This window comes from Idiotropiscis lumnitzeri, chromosome 6 (assembly GCF_059441095.1).
Source record: "Idiotropiscis lumnitzeri isolate Australia: NSW breed Sydney's pygmy pipehorse chromosome 6, RoL_Ilum_1.0, whole genome shotgun sequence".
NCBI lineage: Eukaryota > Metazoa > Chordata > Actinopteri > Syngnathiformes > Syngnathidae > Idiotropiscis > Idiotropiscis lumnitzeri.
This window is the reverse complement of record NC_142396.1, coordinates 17,915,632-17,937,389: the sequence shown is the minus strand read 5'-3', so window position 1 is coordinate 17,937,389 and position 21,758 is coordinate 17,915,632. Positions and strand designations below refer to the sequence as shown.

The window sequence follows — 21,758 nt, the reverse complement described above, 5'->3', positions numbered from 1 at the left end:
GGGGGGTGGGGAAATCTGTGCTGAAAATGAGGGAGAGACTGGCCAGGTACCAGGAGGAGGCAGAGGTCAACCAGCGGGAGGCCCAGAAAAGCCAGTAGACCTGGTATGACCAGCAAGCTCGCCACCGGGAGTTTAAAAGTATTGCTGCTTCTCCCCACATGCAACAACAAGCTTTTAGTAAAGTGGCAGGGGCCATATAAGGTCACCCGGAAGATGGGTCCAGTGACCTATGAGATTTTCCATCCGGAGAAGAAAAAAAATAAACAGACTTACGATGTGAACCTCCTCAAAGAGTGGAAGGAGCGTTCAAACCAGGCTCCAAAGGAGGTCCTACTCGCGCGGAAGGTGGAGGAGGACGACGACGATGATGATGATGATGACGAGGCAGAGCTGGAGTCCTCGACGACGACAGATGCGCCTGCACTGGCACATCTGAAACCCAAGCAAGTCACAGAGATGTGCTTAATTTTCAAGACGGTGCCTTCTCTTTTCTCCGCCAGCCCAGGGAAGACGACGGTGGTAGAACACGTCATTCGTCTCAAAGAAGGACAACCAATTCGTCAGCGCCCCTACCGAGTTCCACAACACTTGGTGGAGAGACTGGCCAAGGAGCTAGAGGAAATGCTGAAGCTTGGAGTCATTGAGCCTTCCAAGTCGGAGTGGTGCAGTCCGGTGGTTCTCATCCCCAAGAAAGATGGTTCCCTCCGCATCTGCATTGACTTCCGGAAGCTCAATGCGATCTCCCAGTTCGACGCTAATCCAATGCCCAGAATTGAGGATTTGCTCGAGAAGATTGGTGCAGCTAAATTTATTACCACACTCGACCTGTGCAAAGGATACTGGCAAGTTCCTCTGGAGGAGTCAAGTCGTCCTTACACAGCGTTTCAAACGGCAGCTGGACTGTTCCAGTTCACGGTCATGCCATTTGGACTGCATGGAGCACCCGCGACCTTCCAAAGACTGATGGACAACGTGCTCCGAGGATGTGACAAGTTCAGTGCGGCGTACCTTGATGATGTGGTGATTTACAGCAAAACCTGGGAAGAACATCTCCAACACTTGTCTGTGGTGCTGGGGAAACTCCAAGAGGCGGGATTAACACTGAATCCCTCAAAGTGTGAATGGGCCCGGGAGGAGACAAGATACTTGGGGTACCAGTTGGGACGAGGAGAGGTGCGTCCTCAAATGGATAAAGTGGATGCTATCCAGAACTGTCCCCGACCTCGAACCAAGAAGGAAGTTCGGTCCTTCCTTGGACTTGTTGGCTGGTACAGGAGATTCATACCACAGTTTGCAACAATTGCCGCTCCCCTCACCAACCTAACATGTAAGGACAAAAAGAATCCTGTCGAATGGTCTGAGGACTGTGAAACAGCCTTCAACAAGCTGAAAAAGCACCTGTGTCCAACTTCGATCTCAAGAGTCCTGATTTTGAGAAAAGATTTTTAGTGCAGGTGGATGCATCTGCTATCGGCCTTGGTGCTGTTTTGGCCCAAGGGGAACCAGGACAAGAACATCCGATCCTCTACCTGAGCCGCAAACTTCAGCCACGGGAAACCAGGTATTCCACCGTGGAGAAAGAGGGTTTGGCCATAAAGTGGGCCTTGGAGAGCTTGCGCTACTATCTGATTGGACGTGAGTTTGACCTGGAAACTGACCACAGAGCCCTCACATGGATCAACAGCATGGGAGACAACAACAGTCGCCTTACCAGGTGGTATCTTTCACTGCAACCCTTCAAGTTTACAATCCGGCATCAGGCGGGCAAAACAAATGTGGTGGCAGACTACCTGTCATGATTGTCGCACATCGTCAATCTCCGGGAGGAGGGGGATGATGTGACGGAGCAGCTTTGTCAATAAGGACAGTACAGCATGGTCCCGGGGACGCAATTGCGCACACGCATGCACCGCACATTCCCATACTGATGCATTCAATTCCATCCCGTTAAATACATACGCACCCACCTGGCACCACATCAATACCACGTCAGTCACAGTTTTAATAGAGCGACCGAGGGTGCACACTTGGTAGTTTTATTATGAATGGAAGCATACATGGACACACACACGCGTGCACTTTCAATTTAACACTCACCATTCATAAGACGCGGCAGACAACAGACACGACATAACACGACATAGAGGAAGACCAAACAGCGGGGGAGCTTCCGCGTTTCTTAAATATGTTTGTTTTGCGAGACAATTATGTCAGCTGATGCCCAAGGGGAGGGGCAAATCATATATAGAGTGAGTTGTTTGGAAAGAGAGGGAATGAGAGGTGCTGCAGTGAAGGTAGTACTGGTGAGCGAGACAGTGACGCATTTTGCAACGTAGCTGACATGGTAGTTGTGGTTGAACTCCATTCAGTGGTTTTGTAAATATATAGATGGACACCCTTATTTTTGTAAATTACTATATTGTCACTTTTTCTGGGTTTTTGGACTTTTTGGGGACTTTTCACTGTGTTGCACTTTGGAAGGGCTGCACAATAAACATCACTGTTGCACATATTCTGGCTACGCCATTTGTTTTGGAGGAGGTCAAAAAGGAACCCGCGACAACTGTACTATAAAACTATTAAATATTTGGATTTCAATGCCAATCACTGATAGTTTCAATCAATCCAGTTGCCTGACTTCCATGCTGGCCACACGTGTACAATATTAACCTGTGAGACTATACAGTTGGATTTATGCAACGGGCGGCACGGTGGCCTCACGATGGCCTCACAGTGAGAGACAGCAGCGGTCGTGGGTTCGATCCCAGCTCCGGCCTTCCTGTGTGGAGTTTGCATGTTCTCCCCGTACCTGCGTGGGTTTCCTCAGGGTACTCCGGTTTCCTCCCACATTCCAAAAACATGCATGGCAGGTCGATTGAACACTCTAAATTGACCCTAGGTATGAGTGTGAGAGTGGATGCTTGTTCGTCTCTGTGTGCCCTGTGATTGGCTGGCAACCTGTTCAGGGTGTCCCCCGGCTACTGCCCGAAGATAGCTGGGATAGGCTCCAGCACCCCCCATGACCCTGGTGAGGAGAAGCGGTACAGATGATGAATGGATGGATGGATGAATTTATGCAACATACATTACATGTATTGGATTATATATTTTTAAAAGTATTAATGTGCTTTATTGTGTATATTGTATTAATGTAGTCTTAGTATTAATGTATTTTTAGTGTTTGTCCTGGTGATTTTTTTCCCATGAGGAATGTATGAGCTTTGCAGGAAATAACAGCTCATTTGTATTTTTCAGTGAAAATGAAGCACCAATCAAAACTGCTGTGTGGGTCTGTAAAATTGGGAGTCTCTATTCCAAAAACCAGAATATGATAAAAAGTTGAATAGATTTACAACCAAATCAAGAACAAGACAACATATAGTAAAACATAGTAAAAAAAAAGTAAACAACAACAACAAAACACGAATGCCCAGGTTGTGAACGGAGGGCGGACCAGTAATAGGTTACCGTCCTGTGCCTCAAAATATTCAGTCATATGGTATCAACTACCGTACGACATGTTTTTCACACTAGTGTTTATGGTTTGGACACAATTACAATCCATACAGTACAGTAGTGATGGATTTTACTTTTACAAAAACCGAGACCCTGAAAATTAGAGAAGGCTAGGTTTAGGTTTAGGTAATATAATATGTCCCTCCTCACTTGCCATACTCTGACGCGCCATGACAGTCTAAAGGAGTAATGAAGGAAACTAAATGTCTCCTGGCCGAAAATTGCGATCTATAGTCACCAAAATTTATGTTGACATCAGTGACTAAAAAAAAAAACGATTTGAAAACCACATCCAAAAAACGCGCCCCCTCTCCTCCCTTTGTTTTTTTCGTGGGAGTCACGGGAGGGACCGATCACAACTTGCCACTTCAACATCATTTGTAAATACATCGCTAATAATTTAGAAAATAACGGGACCAACTAGCCCCAAAATGTATGTGGACTTCTCTACTTCAGCCCACATCTACGAGGAAATCACAAAACAATTCACCTTTCCATGGCTGACTTAAAAGAAAATCAGGAAATGAGTAACTTACGTGCACTTTATAACATGTCTTGTCTGTTTTCTTTAATAATTTACCAAGATGCGCAAATACAATACAATGCGATTAGATTTTTGTAAGGTTAATTGTTAGTAAGTTGTTATATTTTAAATTTTAATCCGTTACGTTGAATTACTTTTTTTTTTTTTTTTTTTTTCACCAAGTCCACTCAAAGCAGTACGGCGTCACTATTCATCCAAAAATTACACTCATGTGTGGAGTCGCTTTACTCACTGTCCATCCATCCATCCATCCATCCACTTTGTGCACTGTATATCCTCACTCAGGTCGTGTGCGGGCGTTTTGCTTGTTTTCAAAGTCCAACTTTTCACCAAGGTACGCCTTGTGAAGTTCGCTGTCTGACATTGACGCTCACAAAGCGGCCCCTGCTAAAAGCACACGTCGCACAGAATGTTTTATCCATTAAATTATTTGAGTCAGCATCTTCGAGAGGGTGTGAATTCTCATTATGGAGTCATTGTTTCATGGTTAATAATTCAATTCTCAATTTTATTTGGTACTTTTTACTATTGTCATTCCATTGGGCGAGTAACCTTTCAGCTATATAATTTTGCCTTGTTGTAACATAGCGACTATATTTCATCAGTGCCTCTCCCGTTCTTTCTTAAGCACAGTAAAAGGTCACTGTTTAATTCTATTGTGCATCCTTAGCCCCGAATATTTCCTTTTCACCTCTCCTGATGTGCACCCACCAAGATTACAACGGCACAATAGATATTGTGAAGATGAGGAATAAAAGAAGAGCTGCACTCCAGGGAGGCCTCTGACAATGGTGCAGCCTTGGCCTAGATGCAAAATGAACTTTCTTAGTGAGCGTACACTTACTGTGGCTCAACATGTGTGTGCTCTCATTAGGTGCCTCTGACTCGGATAGAAACACTTAAAAAGCAAGTTATCAGGAGGAAGGATGGAAACGTGCAGTACAAATAAGGTGAAAAGAGTGAAGAGGCTGAGAGAGAAAGAAAATTTATAGGAGGAACATTAAAAGGACAGCTTGGGGGAAAGCGTGTATGTGGATAAGGGGGTTGTGTGAGTGTTTTAACACCTCTGTCATTACATTGGGCCCACTCCCGCTAAGGTGGCTGGGTTTCCGGATAAGTGCTTTAATTGGTGCCTCAAGGAATAGAAACGAGTGAAAAACAGTGAAGGGTTGCGATACGGGTGGGCTGTTGTGTCAGGGTAACACACAAATCCGCTCTAAAACCAGTTTTTTTTCTTGTAAGCAAGCAGTGCGAACCATCCTCTTAACTTTTATTCTTTTCAACACACAGTTCACGATGGACAACCGTAAATCTCCAGGTTACTTTGAAGGCATGCTCTTTTTGATGCATGGTCAAGACTGTCTCCAATTGCCCACATTAAATGCTTGGCCCATATCATCCGCAAGGGGAAATGTGGCAGTTTACCAGTATAAACGCACTTTGCTCGCACAAATTTCGTCTGCTTCTGCAAAGTCAAGCTCTGCTTGTGCTTTGACTGCTCTGATTTTAATGGTTTAAAGGTGAGTTTAATCAATTGATCGGGAGTCTGCGGCGATCCATTCCACAATGGCGCAAACTTCCACTTTTGTCCAAAGTCTTGGAAAAGACTAAATGAGAAAACTCCATCCATGCATAGTTATACTGAAGTAAAACGGCCCTTAAATTGAACAATTTGGAAGTCTACCAAAATCTATCCTTCCATCCGTGTTCAACAGTTATCCGGGGGTCTGGTCATGAGGGTAGCAACCTCAGCAGAGAAGCACAGACTCTCCCCAGCCACTTTGTCCAGCTCTTCCAGGGGATATCGAGACGTTCCCAGGCCAGCCGGGAGAAATGTGCTCCCCAGCGTCTCTGGCTCCTCTGGATGCGGCTAAGCAGCGGCTCGACTCCTTCCCAGATGACCAAACTTCTCAAACTATCTTTAATGGAGAGCCCAGACTCCTTCTGGATGGAACTCATTGCTTGTATGCGCGAGATTGTTCTTTCAGTCACAACCCACAGCTTGTGACCATATCTGAGGGTAGGAACGTAGATAAATCAATTAATGGAAGACTTTGAGTTTAGGCTCAGCTCCACCTTCACTTTTACAGACTGATGCAGGGTCTGCATCAATATAGACGTGGGACCAATCCATCTCTCAACCTCCATTCTTCCCTCATTCTTCAATAATACCCCAAGATGTTTGAACTCCTCCACTTTTTCACCTGAAGACCATGGTCTCAGATTTGGATGTTTTGATTTTCACCCGACCACTTCACACTTGGCCAAAATGATCAAGTTATCTCTTGCTATACTCTAGACATTCCCAGAAACGGAACGGTCTCTTCGTCCGAACTGGACGGATGCGCATTTTGGTGGTGCAGGACGAGACGTTTTTTAAAAAGGACTACTCATGCATGGACGGAAGTGGCTTTTCATCCATCCCTGTAATCGTCCGTAACCAGGTCAAGTATTTGCACTTGTAAGTGAATATGAAATCTAGTAATGCTTTTGCGTGAACTGGCCCTATAACCGAGAGCTCAACTGAGAGAGAGCGAGAGATAGCTAGAGCGCAATACTGGAAGTGGGTAAAAACATGGAAGTGATACGCATGGCAGTGTGAAGAAGCAATTGAGAGCCAAAATAAACATCTTAAGTTGCATTTAAATTGAGAAAATTATTAAAGTGCAATGAATACGGCTATCTCTAGAGTGCAACCCCAGTCCGAGCTGTGAATTTACCTTGTGTGGCAACAAGTGTGTGAGAAAGGTTCCGATATGCTCTGTAACGCTAGCCTCGTTCAGTATCGTTTGGGGGGGAAAGAAGCGTCTACTGGTGTTTATAATATTGATTATATCACGTTTAGTAAAGTGGAGGGTTTTTATGGCTTAATTTTGCGATTGTGGCTTTTAATCAGGTGTGCTTTGTATTCCTAAAGTTACGGTAAGTGTATGTGAAGAGTCAGCTAATGAGCTTTAAATAATGTTTTTGAATTATGAAACCTCTGTCATTAGCCTCTCATTATGCACAGACACTTTTACTTTTTTGGGGGCCGGGAGGGGGCGGACCGGTAAAATGCGAGAACGGAAGCGCTTTAAAAGGACGAATGGGGAAGGAGGATGATTATTTTATGAATAAGGATGGAGGGATGATGACGGAAGGGTGGCCAGGTTGCGGACGGAGAACGGAGCATGACCATTTCAACCACCTCTGGTTGTTAGGCAGCCCTATATATTTAATTCTTTGACATTTGAATCTGAATATTGATTTGAATCAGAACTTGCGCTTAACCCAGGCCTACGACTCAATATCGAGTTGTAGGGTCACATGATCTTCTATTTTTGGCTTTTATTGGTTGCTTTGTGCATGTATACAAACTAAAAATGTCATTCTTATAGAGTCACAATTTATTTCCTCTCAGTGAGTTGTATTTAAACATTTAGAAATACAAAAATTCCAGCCTGCTGCGCCTTTTTTTCTCCAATTCCTGAAATACCCTTTGCGACATGCCGACAATTTAGCCAGAGCAAGTCACATATGCTGAGAAAAAGAACGCCTTCCCTGGCAGATTAAGTGTGCTTGGGTGTAAAACCCTCCTTCATTATGTATTGTGCAAGGAGTGCAACTCCTAGTCCCTGCTGTTAAACAGTCAGCTTTTCATGACAGGCAATTTTGACTGAAATGTACTGTGCCATCCACTGAGACAATGCCATTTGCTTCTTTTAGTTCTGTACAATTTGCATTTGAGAGTAACATTGCATTTAAATCCTTCTCCAAGACTCTCAGCCTGAAGATCTTTCCCTTGGTCAGTAACATGTCTTCACGAGAAAATGGATAAAAGAGGTATGGTATGTATAAATAGAACATTGAATAGAGATGACAGAGTGAGTGCAAGGGCTGACGGAAAGGTGCACGATTGTTGTGGTAACTGAAAGCAGTGTAAAAATAATGGATGAGATGTACAAGTTTAAACAGAGCAAACAAAGAGAGCTTAAAAGGGGAGTGAGGATATGCTGTTGAAAGAAATATTTGTTAGCGATCAAAGATGGTATATTAAATTTTCATTTGTCAAAGAGTTTATTGTATGTTACAGCAGAAAACAGTATAAAAAAGACTCCGTAAACTTCTTAGACTCAATCGCCTGCACTATTTTTTAAGATGCTCAATTAATTCACAATCTGTGGTTTACTGACCCTTTGCTCTAAATTTTATGATGTAAAATAAAATTAAATCAGAAAGGTACACTGTGTCGGGAGAAAAGCAATTTAGCTACAAAACTCTCTCTGTTTCATACCGTATGTTGATTGGTAAGTGATCACAGTGTTCAAATTGTGTTTCACTGACTTTTTGTCCGCAGACTACCTCACAATGTAAAGCACAATGTTTAAATATGGATAGATTATACTAAGATACTGAGATTCCTTAGTTCCTGGCTCGTGGATACTACGCAAAAAGTCAATAATAATCAAGAACTAATTTTCCAAATTACCCCGCCTACTGCCCAAAGACAGCTGGGATAGGCTCCCGCAGATAGATAGATAGACAGATAGCCAATCCAAATTTCAATGGTTGGTGGACAAAAGTGATTTGCGCAGCGGGTTTGGTTTTCTCAACCACTCAGCTTGTGGGTCTTTCAACAGGACCTTTTGTCACTTACTTGTCTACTGACAAGACAAGCGGTGTAGTTATTGTTGATAGATTAGGAAAATAGACACTAATCGAAAGAGCTTGCAAGCCAGCTGACGATATCTGCTTGGACTGCATCAAACTACTGCAAGTACAAACTATCAATGAGTGGATCCCCAATTTTCAACCTTCCTCTTGGTTATCTGGTCACACAGTATAATAGTTGCCCAGCCATTATAGTACGTAGTCACTTCTATATTACAAATGTGAAATTGTATTGCATTTATTACCATTTTATTACCATATTATAGGGAACTGAGTTTGTTCAAGTTCATAGCATGTCTGCCTCACAGTCAAAGGTTATGTTCTTTTGAATGTTCCCCCTCATTCCAAAAGACTGTAAATATCCAATAAATTTCAACAAGTAGTTGTTTGTCTACAAGTACCCTGTAATGCCTAGTGAGTCCATCAATTAAAATTTAAATAAAATAGCTGACCTGTGATCCTAAACCAGATAAAATAAGAATAAGTTTTTGTTAGTTTTTCAGTGAACAAAATTTAGTGAAATCCAAATTTACAAAAAACGTTTCTCATAAAATCAGTGACTCAGTGCTCTCACATCTGTTGATAACATACTTGAATCATATCATTTGTGTCGTGTGTTCATCACATGCACTCCACAATAGAAAGGTGAAGGTGAACTAAGTAACTGCCTTGAGATCAGCCTCCAGTAGCACAGCACCTTTCATGAGAAACTTTGAAGTTGTGGCGTTAGGTTGTAACAAGTAAAATTGCATACTGAAGCACAACAGTTGAGCTATAAACCTTATATAAGCCAAATATATTCAGGTAACCAGCCTGCAAAGTTTCCCATATAGTGTTTCACGTGTTGAGGAAAGCGGTTGAAGCCCAATAAGAAAATATTAACAGCTCAATAAGAGTAACATTTACGGCATTGATTGCAAATAAAGAAGATACACTGGCAAGGACACTTTTACGACCGAACAAGTCAAAATTAGCCGAAGGAATTAAACGCCTATAATTAAATGAAAAATCCTTATGGCGTGACCATCCAAGCGACTTAACTTGCTGATTAAGTATCTCATTTAAAGTACAACAGCAGTGGTCAACACATAATTTCGTAATAAAAATAATGCTTGAAATATTGATAATCGGCAGAAGGTGGCAAATGCTGCAAGCTTCACATTCAAAGGATTCTCATTTTAAAACTAGGCTGGAGTTTTTCTGTGTTACGTTTGTATGTTTATCCCATGGTTGTGAGTGAGTTTTTTTTTGTTTTGTTTTACGGGGAGGCGTTGGGACTGGCGTCCTCCCACTTCCAAATATGATTTACTAGGTTGGTTGAAGACTTGCCCAATCGGTGTGAATATGAATGTGTCCCGTTATTGACTGGCAATCACCCTGCCCCCCAAAATCAGCTGGAATAGCAGCTTGCCTGAAACCCTGCGCCGTTTGATAGACAAACTACGACCTGGACTGGTCGCCAGTCAGTCAGAGCAAGGCACATATCGATAATGGAATGTTATAAAGTCCTGAATAAAACCATATAACAAGTGACCATATAAAATGCAAATGTCAATTTGTCAATTTTACACTCCATTGGCTCCCTAAGTCCTCAAGACATCCTACACTTTGGGCAACCCACCATTTTCTGACCATTGACGTGCTGATTGTAATTCTGGCAGTTTCACACGTCGTACTGCTAGAAGATCACAACAGGACCCCACAACAAATGGAGTGCAATGCCTCTGACTTGTGGACTGCTTAGGCAAACAATCATGCACACTCTGACTCAGGTGTGATGCGGCAGGGAGAGATGGAAAACAGGCAGCCCTCGAGGAACAGGATTGAAAACTCCTGGTATAAAGAGTTCCACGGCCAGGATGTGAAATCACATTGTTCCTTGTTCTATGTTTGACTGTTTAAGACTCCTGAACATCCTTCTTAAAAGGGAGACCACCTACCGCTTTGCCAACTTTGAGGTATTCAAAGTGACTCTATCTTACCCATGGGCCCCCACCACTGAGGCGTTTTCTGATTACCTCAGCAACCTCATCCTCAGTGAAGGACATGTCTCCTTCCTCTATGAATGGCGTGTCATTGGAATTGAGGATGTCAAAGTAGCCGTTCCACAGCACATATATATCCATATATGCTGTAATCAGCGATTGAAGCAACTTTTTGACATGAAGACCGAAACATATGCAACCATGGCCTACAAGTAATGTTATGTTTCAATACACATACAGTGGGTGTGAATTTTGCTAATCAAGGACTTCGTTTGAGGGGCAAATTAGACATTTTAAGGAGCATTTTGTTTCCCGTTAATCCCAGGGACCTGAAGCAAGGGTTTTATGATACAATAAAAATATGGTAATACAATAGGGTGGGTGGAATGTAGGGCTGCAGCTGTCGAATATTAAAGTATTCTAGCATCCTACTGAGATTTCTTCAGAATAATCACGTATTGCAGTAAAATATAAAAGTAATTAATAAATCTCACTTCATAAATGACGACTAATTGGTTTTCTGTTTTGTTTATTTGCTTTTTGTTTTACAATGAACAGATTTTAAATGTGCATAGCAGCAAACTGTATTTTAATCATGTAAAAGCCTTTTCAACACCTCAAATGAAGACACATCGAGAGGAATTAGTTGAAATGGTATTTTTCAGTTCTGGAATTTAGATGATTCACTTGTTAGATCATAATTCTCAAGGAGTTTAGTGACTTTATGCACCTAGGGAAATAGGAGAAGCAACCAAATATATATATATATATATATATATATATATATATATATATATATATATAAATATATATATTGTAAACAGAGAGTGAGCGAGGGAAACAGAGAGTGTAGAGTGAGATGGTATCATATCTCTTATGACAGTGAACAGTTTTTATCTTTTAATAGCTTTGAAAGTGCAATCAAAGTGAGTATTATCTTTGTAGAGAAATGCATTTTCTTTTTTTTCTTTTTTTTTTACGTTTTGTGTTGGATCTCATTAGATTATGGAACAAGGATGAATACACTGACCTGCAGATTGAGTGTATCTCATGTGTGTCTTCATCCTTGCGTGCGGTGTCCGTCAGACTGTCACCCAAAGCCATTAGACACCGAGCAAAGCCCTTGTAAATGGAATGACACCTTCTTGTTGAAACTGCTGCAATAGAGCAAGGGCTCAGCACTGGAAGTACACACAAGGAATCAAAACCACAATATCAATGTAGAATTGCACGATTATTCAAGAGTACATTTGTTCAGCATGCATATATATTTGTATTGATTTCATCATAGATAATATAAACTTTTCCTTATTATTTTAGACGCATATCAAATTTAAAGTTGCTTTGAGTGTAAAAGCACAACTAATTTCCATGAATGGAAGAAACATCACTCCAAGTAGGCTACACCATAAGTTCTTTAAGAACACAATGTTTAAAAAAAAAAAACGTTTTTATCACGCCAACAGAGCTCCCACACGACTAGTTGGAAAAAAAAAAAAAAGACGTGTTTTCATATGAGTCTTGGGGTGCGTGGTGTATTCAATATTATGAAAACAGCACCGTTGGACACGTAACGGTTTCTGGAATAGTGGCTCACCTTCCCCAGTTGAGGTGAACGAATTGTGAGACACATTATACAAACACACTGCACACAACCATTTGCCCCTCTATTTGTGGTCCAGTAACAGGGCAAGCTGCAGGTTGCTTCCTAATTGGGTTTGAAGCAAACAACAAAATATCCATATAGTGTATTTTGTTTCAGTGCACAGGACTATGCATTGAATCCATTCAAGGACAGCACAAAACTGTTGGAAAATGAAACCAACAACCCCCCCCCCCTTTTTTTTTTAAATTCGATTCACCCGAAATTTTAATATTCTTAAAGTACTCTATCTGTCCTACATTCACAAACATAAATCAGGACAAGACATGTTGTAATATAAAACCTAAGACATGTCTGCCATTTGACCTGATTGATGAGATAACAACTTCCCTGCATATTCGCAGTTTGGCGCCCATAGAATAGAGAGGTTTTTTTTTTTTTTTTCCACTAACCATTAAATTCTGCATATGAAGATTGTCCTAATGGAGTTGCCCGTCATCTTATTTTCAATTTCCTTTGATAGCCATTTGTTTGTTGATTGGACAAATCAATGCCATGAAACTTCTGAAAAAGGTGTGAAGCATTCCCTGAAGAACACATTTCCCTCCACTTTTCACATTTAGCATCATGTGACATATTCCTTCAGTTCAGCACAGTTCAAGTGGAAGAGGTGGGAATCTACTGCATGTGCAATTTGGCACTGAACAAATTAGAACTGTTATGTACTGGTGGAAATGTTTTTTCTTCTAGGTGTGCGGATTCGCGCGCAGCAAATTTATGCATTTCTCAAGCTCAAATAAGCTTTGTTTCTGAAAAAGCTCTCCGCTGACAATGCGGCATGAAATGAAAAGGCTATGAGAAATGTCGTCATCTGACCAGCTGTTAATTTGCGTGTGGCTTTGCAGTCTTAAAATTGTTGCTGTACAAACTTCATGAAGCAGCCACACCAATCTGCATGTTGTTATCCGTCAGTGTGAATTGTAACGGCCGCTGATGATTCTGGCGACTGTCAGCTTTAAAAGCTTCTCTCTAAACGTCCTCTGAAGTGCACGCAGCGCTTACACACGAACACACAGCCCGAACTAAAAAGTCTCACCCATTTTGGAATGTGCTTTGATGCAAACATGCAAACTCCAAAATGGAAGACTGGAGTTGAGATTCCAGCACTCAACTTCAGAAATGTGAGGCAGACGTGCAAAAAACACCGCATGTTTTTAGAATGATGTAATTTATTTCTGTGTTCTACTATCACGGCAATCTAGGATTTGATGCAGAGCAGCAGCTCTCTTCTGTGACGAACGCAATGCTGTTTAATTAAGATGATCCTTTTTTTTCGCTTCTGACTAAAGGGCCTACAAGGACTCTGAGCAGCAGTGGTAAAATTACTCCAAATAAAAACATTTTACCATCACAAAATGTTGTCTTCCTTTCATTAAACTCATAATATATTCCTCAGCCTCCTGCACTTAAACACATTTAATCAAGTAGTTTCTCAAATGTGCATGACAAATTAATATTGTTCAAGTGAAGGATTTAGACAAGGAGAAAGCGCAACGTTGCATTAACACGTCTTTACTCACAAGTGCGACATGACACTTGCACAAAAATAAACTCAAACATTCAATTAAGAGCCAAAACGAGTTCACCCTTATGCCATCACCGCATGTGCAAGGCTGCTAAAGAGGTGCAGTGAATCTGTGTTTAAGCACGTCACAATTCATCTCTTATCTCATTTGGAAGCTCATGTCTGCTGACAGGCAGCACACACCCATGACTAGCTGCCTGTTGATTTACAAGGTCTGAAGTGTGCCCACAAAATACACCAGAGAGGGCTGAGGTGAAGAATGACGAATGATGACAATTAAAAAAACATCGTCTTATGAATATCACGCAACACATTAAATAGTAGCTTAGCAGGTGTCAGTCATCACAGCTTACAAATTCAACTGAGCTCATGAGATAGGATCGTATCAATGGACCTGATTTGGTGCAAAATTACTTCAGCGCGCTATTAAGCAGAAGCACACTTGAACGACCCCACAGATCTCAGCAGTGCCCCTGGAAAAGGTGCCTGCAACCGAGACACCGAACTCTCTGGTTTTGGACACCGTGTGATTGTCTGACGTTGCTCATCATGATCTATGGCAGGCATCACCAAATGGCGGACCGCGGGATCTGGACCACAGGATGGTTCGGACCGGACCCATGACCGATCTATGATGAATTTTTTTCAGGGCGCATTCGCAAAGGCTGGCGCTGCAATTCTAAGTTAATACGGAAAAGGCGTAACTGATTTGAGCCAATCAAATCTTTTGTTTACGATCCACTGCCAATTGCGCAGCAGACCGGAAGAGAGTGCTGCTGACAGTATGCCTTGCTAAAAGGTTAGCGAGGTCGATGCGTCCTGTTTGAAATGAATGGACGGAGAAATTTAGTTTCGTTCTGGTTGCAGCCGATTCAAAACCAGTGTGCATCATATGCTCCGAAACCGTCGCAACATTGCGAAGCGCCACTACGAAACAAAGCACCGCCCTTTTGTGCAAAGTTATCCGCTGAAGTTTGAGGTGAGCGCACGCAAAAACATAGAACTTCGAGTGCAGGATAACAGATTTTTACATTTTCATTCCCAGCGGCATGCAAACGAATGTTCACTAGAAGTATCATGGATTTTGGGGAAACATAAAAAAACATTCAGTGATGGGGAAGTTGTGAAGGAGTGCTTAAATGCAGTTGCACAAACATTATTTAAAGGAAAACACAAAGCCCAGATGTGTGAAATCTACCAAATCCCAATGGCCCTGACTCCGTTCCAACCCAGATTTAAGTCACTGGCAGGGCAGTCACAAACGCATTTTTCTCATTAAGAGATGTTAAAAAAATATTCAAAAGAAAAGGTGGTGTCAAAGCTCATTTTGAATTAGTTTTTCATGTGGACAGCCATTTTTATTGATTGTGTACTGAACATGTCGACCTGGTTTACTTGGATAATTAGGCTTTCCGTTTTTTTCTAGGCTGATATCTCTTTGATTTGAGGAAAAAAAAGGTAAAAGATGTTAACTCAATGCTTAGCACTTGATATATTTCTGCAGGAGATATTTGACAGTTTTTTCTGGAAGTGGCAAACTTAAATTCCTGGAGCCACATTTTCTTGAATGTGAAATCAACGCCTTATATTTGTTTGACTGGCAAAGGTGTTTAATGTGAACATTGCTAAATATTTAGTATATAAGAGCGCTCTGTTGAAAATGACAAAATATTGAAACTAAAAATGTAAACATAGGCTAGACATTAAGGGAAGTTGGACTTTGGTTCGGACCTTTTAATTGGAAGAAATTTTAGTCGTGGACCTCTGTGACTTTTAATTGAATACCTCTGATCTATGGAATGCTCAGGGAGTAAACGTGAATGCTCAGACGCATAGAAACATAGAATAGAAATTGCAAAATAGAGGGAACATTGCTCCTGATCACCCCTGGCTAGCACATAGCTCTGCCACAGATGTTTGATTGGTTCAGTTTGCTCTATATGTTGTAAATTGATTAATGGGCAGCTCTCTCTAAATTGTGGTCCAGTCCCTTGGAAAAGAATTGAGGAAAAAGATGCTGGCCCACCTGGTATTTGCTCACTAAGCCAGATGACCAGTCCAGCACTGCTTATAAGTGAGGGCACGGAGAGGCTAATTATTGTGATATTTTCAGAGGTTGAAGTGGGCATATTATCGATTTTGTCGATAGAAAAAGTGGCCTTCCAGGTGCAATGAGGTAATTACAAATTGCTCCAAAATGGATTGATGGTATTACAAAAATAATCTCCTTTCATTTTCGAGTGGAAAATATACATGAAGAGAGTTTGTTCGTGAAAATTGGACCACCAATGACATCCTTGGTTTGGATTTGTAATGGCGTTACTGCCATCAACCTTCATTCATTCATTCATTCTCTTCCGCTTATCCGAGGTCGGGTTGTGGGGGTAGCAGCTTGAGCATGGAAGGCCAGACTTCTCTGTCCCCAGCCACTTCATCCAGTTCTCCCTGGGGGGTCCCCAGGCGTCCCCAAGCCAGCTGGGAGACATAGCATCACCGGCGTTTCCTGGCTTGTCCTCGGGGCCTCCTCCCAGCGGGACATGCCCGGAACACCTCACCAGGGAGACATCCAGTTTGCATCCTAATCAGATGCCTGAGCCACCTCATCTGGCTCCGCTCAATGTGGAGGAGCAGTGGTTTGACTCTGAACCCCTCCCGCAAGACTGAGCTTCTCGCCTTAGCTCTTCTCACCTTATCGCCCAGACACCCTGCGGTGGAAACTCATTTCAGCCGCTTGTACCCGGGATCTTGATCTTTTGGTCACGATCTACAACTTGTGACCCTAGGTGAGGCTAGGAACGTAAATCGACCAGTAAATCGGGAGCTTCGCCTTCCGGCTCCCCTCCTGCAACCAACCTGATTTACTTAAATGTTTTGAGGAACTTGACTCCACACAGGACACAGGAACCTTTTCTTACAGGATCTAATGTTAGTGTAGAAGAGCCCTTGTGTAGAAAATAATAATATAATTAGATCAAAGGCATTGAAAAATAATTTTATCCCGTGCATAACTGAGGCTAGCCAACCAGAGCGTTATCCCATTTGTTTTTGATTGCTAAAGGTTCTAGGCAAGTGGTTCTTTTCATAGTTGCTTGTTGGCTGGCTAATTCTTTATCAGTCCTACGCAAAAAGCAAGCAACTGATTCCCTCATAGCTGTTTTGAGGTCTCATAGACCAGGGAAAAACCTAACAGATTGCTATGCAGATCCAATTAAGTATAAAAAGGGAGGGGGGGTGGGGGAAGCCTGAAAGCATTTTGCCAACAACAGGACTGAGAGTGGAGTTGGCGATCTGCACTCGACTAAGTACCATTCTTGTTTCGGGTTATTTGTTTTCTCTCAAGCTGTGAACCCTGCAAAGCCCTCCAGCACGTCCTGAATGGAGGCACATTTCACACAGACTTCACACTATACACTCTACCCCTGACCGGTTGTGGCATTTGAATCGGCATTGCAGGTTAATTAAGTCACTACACAACTGTTGCAGCTAAGAGCGCATGAAACCAGTCACTCAAATCAAGAGAGTGACATACATAAATAAATCCCTAGAAATGTTCAATGATTATAGCTTATAACAAATGAAAATCAATCTAAGGAAATTTATATTTCTAAGGAAACGATCACCTTTTTTATTTATTTATTTTTAGAAATTAGATACAAATTGGCCATCTGCAAAGAATGTTTAAATGAATCTTTATAATATAAGAGTCTCACTTTTTGAATTGAACTACGAAAATAAATGAACCTTTTTATGGTTTAATTGCTCGTGATGCACCTGTACCAAATATCTGCTGAATTCTATTGTGATCTTGATTTGGCAAAAACAAACAATTTTAAGAATATTATTTGAAAATAGTTGTTGGTAGTGCACTAACAGTGAACAAATATGAATTGTATACCTGTTTCATTAGTTGTTTATATTTCTATTATTATCATTAATCGTTAGATGCATGACCTATACCATAGCTACAATTTTCCATGAGTGGGGTAAAAAATGACCCCAATTAGAATGAATCTGTTTTATGATATCAATTTGAAGAAAATGATCTCATTTTGGTTAAACGCGATGATTCATTATATATTTTGGTGAAGAAAATAATAATTTCATGTTTGGCATATTATTTAATAAGTCCAGGGGGACAATAGGTAGGGTTCTCTTCATCAAATATGTCAAATCCCACCACCTCTATCAGTTTCATTTGTGCAGCAAGTTCTCATGGAATCCTAGCCGTCATGATGCAATAGATCAAGGGTGTCAAACCTATTTTTGTGGACGGGCCACATCGTAGTTAAGGTTTCCCTCAGAGAGCCGTTATGACTGTGAACCCATGTTAAGTGTATGATCGCCTTACGTTATCACATACACACAACAAATTGATGGAAAGCCAGTTTGAAATCAGAAGCCTGTAAGTAATTGCTTGTTCACCATTTTTTCAGTCTATTTTAAAAGGGGAGTGTTGGTCACAAATATTTGCCAATGTCTCATATCTCAACGTTGTAAAAAGTGAAGAAAATCGGCTACAACTTCATTTCAATGTCAAATCGCATTTCCTTCTTTGGGAATGTTGTCGCTACCAAAATGGCCGCTAATTAGGCACGTCAGCGAGCTGGGCTGCTATACGCTGGCATATCGTCCCTTCATATCTTTGATGATAACACAAAATTTGTGAGAAAATGAAGTTAAAAAATAAATTCATGGTTTTAACAGGACATATCTCATGAGATATGAAAGTGATGACGTTTAGATATTTAAATATTTTGTGCTATTGTAAAAACTACCTTCAGGGTGGTCAGACTGCTTGGATGAAAGACATGAAATCATACCTCTTTATTTATTCACCATCCCTTGTGTGTTGTCTATCAATCAGCTCCCTCAGCCATTCGTGTCTTGCCCAGGTGTTCCTCGTTGTCTCATCAGTTTACTTACATTTAGTTCCCTAGTATATATATATATATTTTTTTTTTCTTCTTCTTTTTTTTTCTTTTAAACACGACCATGGCCCCTTGTTTTCCTTTTTTTTTCATTCCTGAATTCTTTTTCGAGCTCACTCCTACCTTGCTTCCCTGCGTATGGGTCCTCAACCCAGCCAGACCTTACAACAGCACGAAAAACGGGCCTGAAGAATGTGACTGTCCCAGAACAGTTTTGTCGTGACAAGTGCTCGTCAGAGTGTACGCAAAGTTTGATACTGGCAGGTGAACAGGAGATGCTAAGTGGGTCATCCGTTGCACCAACAGAACGGAGCAGAACTGTTTAATATTTAATAAAGCAGCCCCTTCCTCCATTTCCGTTATTGATTTTCAGCAGGGTTGTTCAGTTACTCTAAAGATTATTGGCTTCACTGATCTCCAAGCTTTTTATGAAGACCTGAATGGGCAAAAACAATGTTACAAAGTTAATCATTTTCAATTTTGATTGACAGAAATTATTTATGTCTTTTTTCTTTTACTTGTGTAGGCAGTTATATAGAACTGCACCACATCAACCTGTTTACTGCATTTGGGTTAGATTGTTCAAGAGGAAACATTATTAACAGTTCTTAGTTTGAACATCACAAAAAACAAACTATTACTATCTCTCTGATAGATTTGATCAAAACTGAGCATTAGTCTAACTTTATATTCATGATGTACTGCAGCTGGGACGCTAGACTATTACCAATAATAAAGTCAGCATTCGTCAACTCTTTCAATTATTAGTCTGGAATTTGCAGCCTGGTTTCAAGCCGTTATATTCATCATGCAAGGAGTGGAGAAGTTAGAACAAAACAAGGCCAGTGAGATCAGATATTGAGAGAAAATTGTTCCTTCAAATGCAAATCACTTTTTGTCCATCCACAGCCAAGCTGTTGATTGTCTGCCATGATGGGTGGGATGGTGCGATATGCAGTCCATTATACTGAGAGCTATATCAATCAATAGTCAACTCCCATGATGGCCTCATTTACATTATTCCCTCCTTCTTCTGCATGAATTCCAAGATTGGATCCAACCACCCACATTCAACATGATTCAACCACTTCTTAGCGTACAAGTGAATGAAAAAGACCACAAAGTACAATTCAAGCCACATCTTTTAAACGTGGAAAGTGAATTACCGACTAACTTATGTCTACATCACTGACAAGGAAGAAAGCAAAGCACATCTGAGCTTTTAATTTTACATGATTTGTTGTGACTGGAATATCATATTAGTATTGGATCGCTCTATCCAACGCTCAAGTACTGGCAGGACCCACACCAGATTTGTACCTATGTGACTCTCATAGAGGAGGCCTGTCTTCAGCATGGGGTCAGTAAAGGTGAAATACAATTAGATATTTCATTTGATAATAAACTACTGATTGGTTAGCTTTTATATATATAATGAGCAGTTTTTTTCTCAAATTTTAATTTTGCATCGCAGCAAATTGTATTTTCTCATCTCGAAACACTAGATGAGATTTTGGGCTACGGAACCTAATAACGTCGAACCAACTTAGCCTTTTTGCCTGTGAAAACAGCAGATTTGAGTAATCCAGGTTTCTTCAAAATGAAGGAAACGCAACGGTGTCAGGCTTAAGCCACATTTCAGTATATTAAAATTCCTTTGAAAAGTCGTCTGATGATTTTTGCCAGCCGGGCAATCACAGCAAGTTGCTAGCCGCTAATGATAGCCTAATTAATTAGCTCTTTCTTAGTGTCCTTCATACCTGATTTAATATGATTTCTGGATGGCGTTGTGTTGAAGTTGGTAGCAACTATGTCATGGCAATAAAAACTGGGATAAGGCAAGAAGGCAAAGTTGAGGACAAGTAAAGACAGCAGCCACCATGCGCTGTGATGGCCACCTTCATACTAACATATGTTATGAATAAGTGTTGTTGCGACTTCTTTGACGATAGTGAATGCGCATTGAACAAGCTGTTTCACATGAACACACCGTTTTCTTTTTCACCAACCAACCTGCGCACCATGTTCATGCCCAACCGAAGCGCGCAATCCAAACAGATAACGGATCAAAGATGATCCTTGCACCATTGGGATATATTGTATTTTACTTTATTGTTATAGCTTGGCAATGGCCACCGCAGGGTTATATATGTTCGTTGTGAAAGCTCAAGTTATAAGATTGTTAGAATAATATTTGGAGGTTATTATACATTTGCCATGACGCGACTTTATTTCAATACATGGTGCACATATCATGTTGCAAATTAGTGGAGTGGACTATGCTTGAGTGTTTACAGTCAGAGTGGAGGTACAGGAGGACATCTCTACTGCAGAGAGGTGCCTGCAATTGGCAGGGCGGTGGCACTTCTTCAGAAGTGAGGATGAAGTAAACAACGTCGTGATGAGTCCTGATAAAGAAGTTGGCCTCAAAGTCTGAAGCAAGCGACATCGTGCTAGGTCCTGATAAGAGATGCTGACGTCAAAGTCAGCTGCGACCCATGGCGGCACGCTCATGATAAACCGGACTAAACCATCGGACATTAAATCAGCGATGTTGCCATGCCATTCATAGAAAACCAGTGGCCAATGGTCGGACGCCAGTGAAAATTAACAGCTGAATCCATCAGTCTGTTTCATCCATGTTGCTATTTTGAACGTCATGCCTGCATTGACCTCCATTCCTTCAACATAACCGACACCTAAGTGTAGAAACAGTGCATAGTACATATCGATAGATAGTAAGGGCTCATCTCGATCCAGCCATCCAAGCTACTTCTCCTCACAAGGGTTGCAGCGGTGCTAGAGCCTATCCCAGCTATCTTTGGGCAGTAGGCGGGGGACACCCTGAACTGGTTGCTCAAGCTGGTACCCCCCTCAGCCTGCCGACCAACCCCGCCCCCTTCACGTAGGTTCCATTTTTCGTTCTGTCTGTTTTTCCCCCTTCGTT

General features: G+C 41.5%; 1 protein-coding gene across 1 annotated transcript in view; it reads right to left on the bottom strand.

Moving 5' to 3' along the window:
• nrn1la (neuritin 1-like a) overlaps positions 1 to 21,758 on the bottom strand; it is a 72,572-nt gene that overhangs the window by 10,003 nt on the left and 40,811 nt on the right. The window contains exon 2 of the mRNA XM_088299090.1: positions 11,726 to 11,876. Coding sequence (XP_088155216.1) covers positions 11,726 to 11,876 — 151 coding nt within the window. The remainder of the gene's footprint in view (positions 1 to 11,725; positions 11,877 to 21,758) is intronic.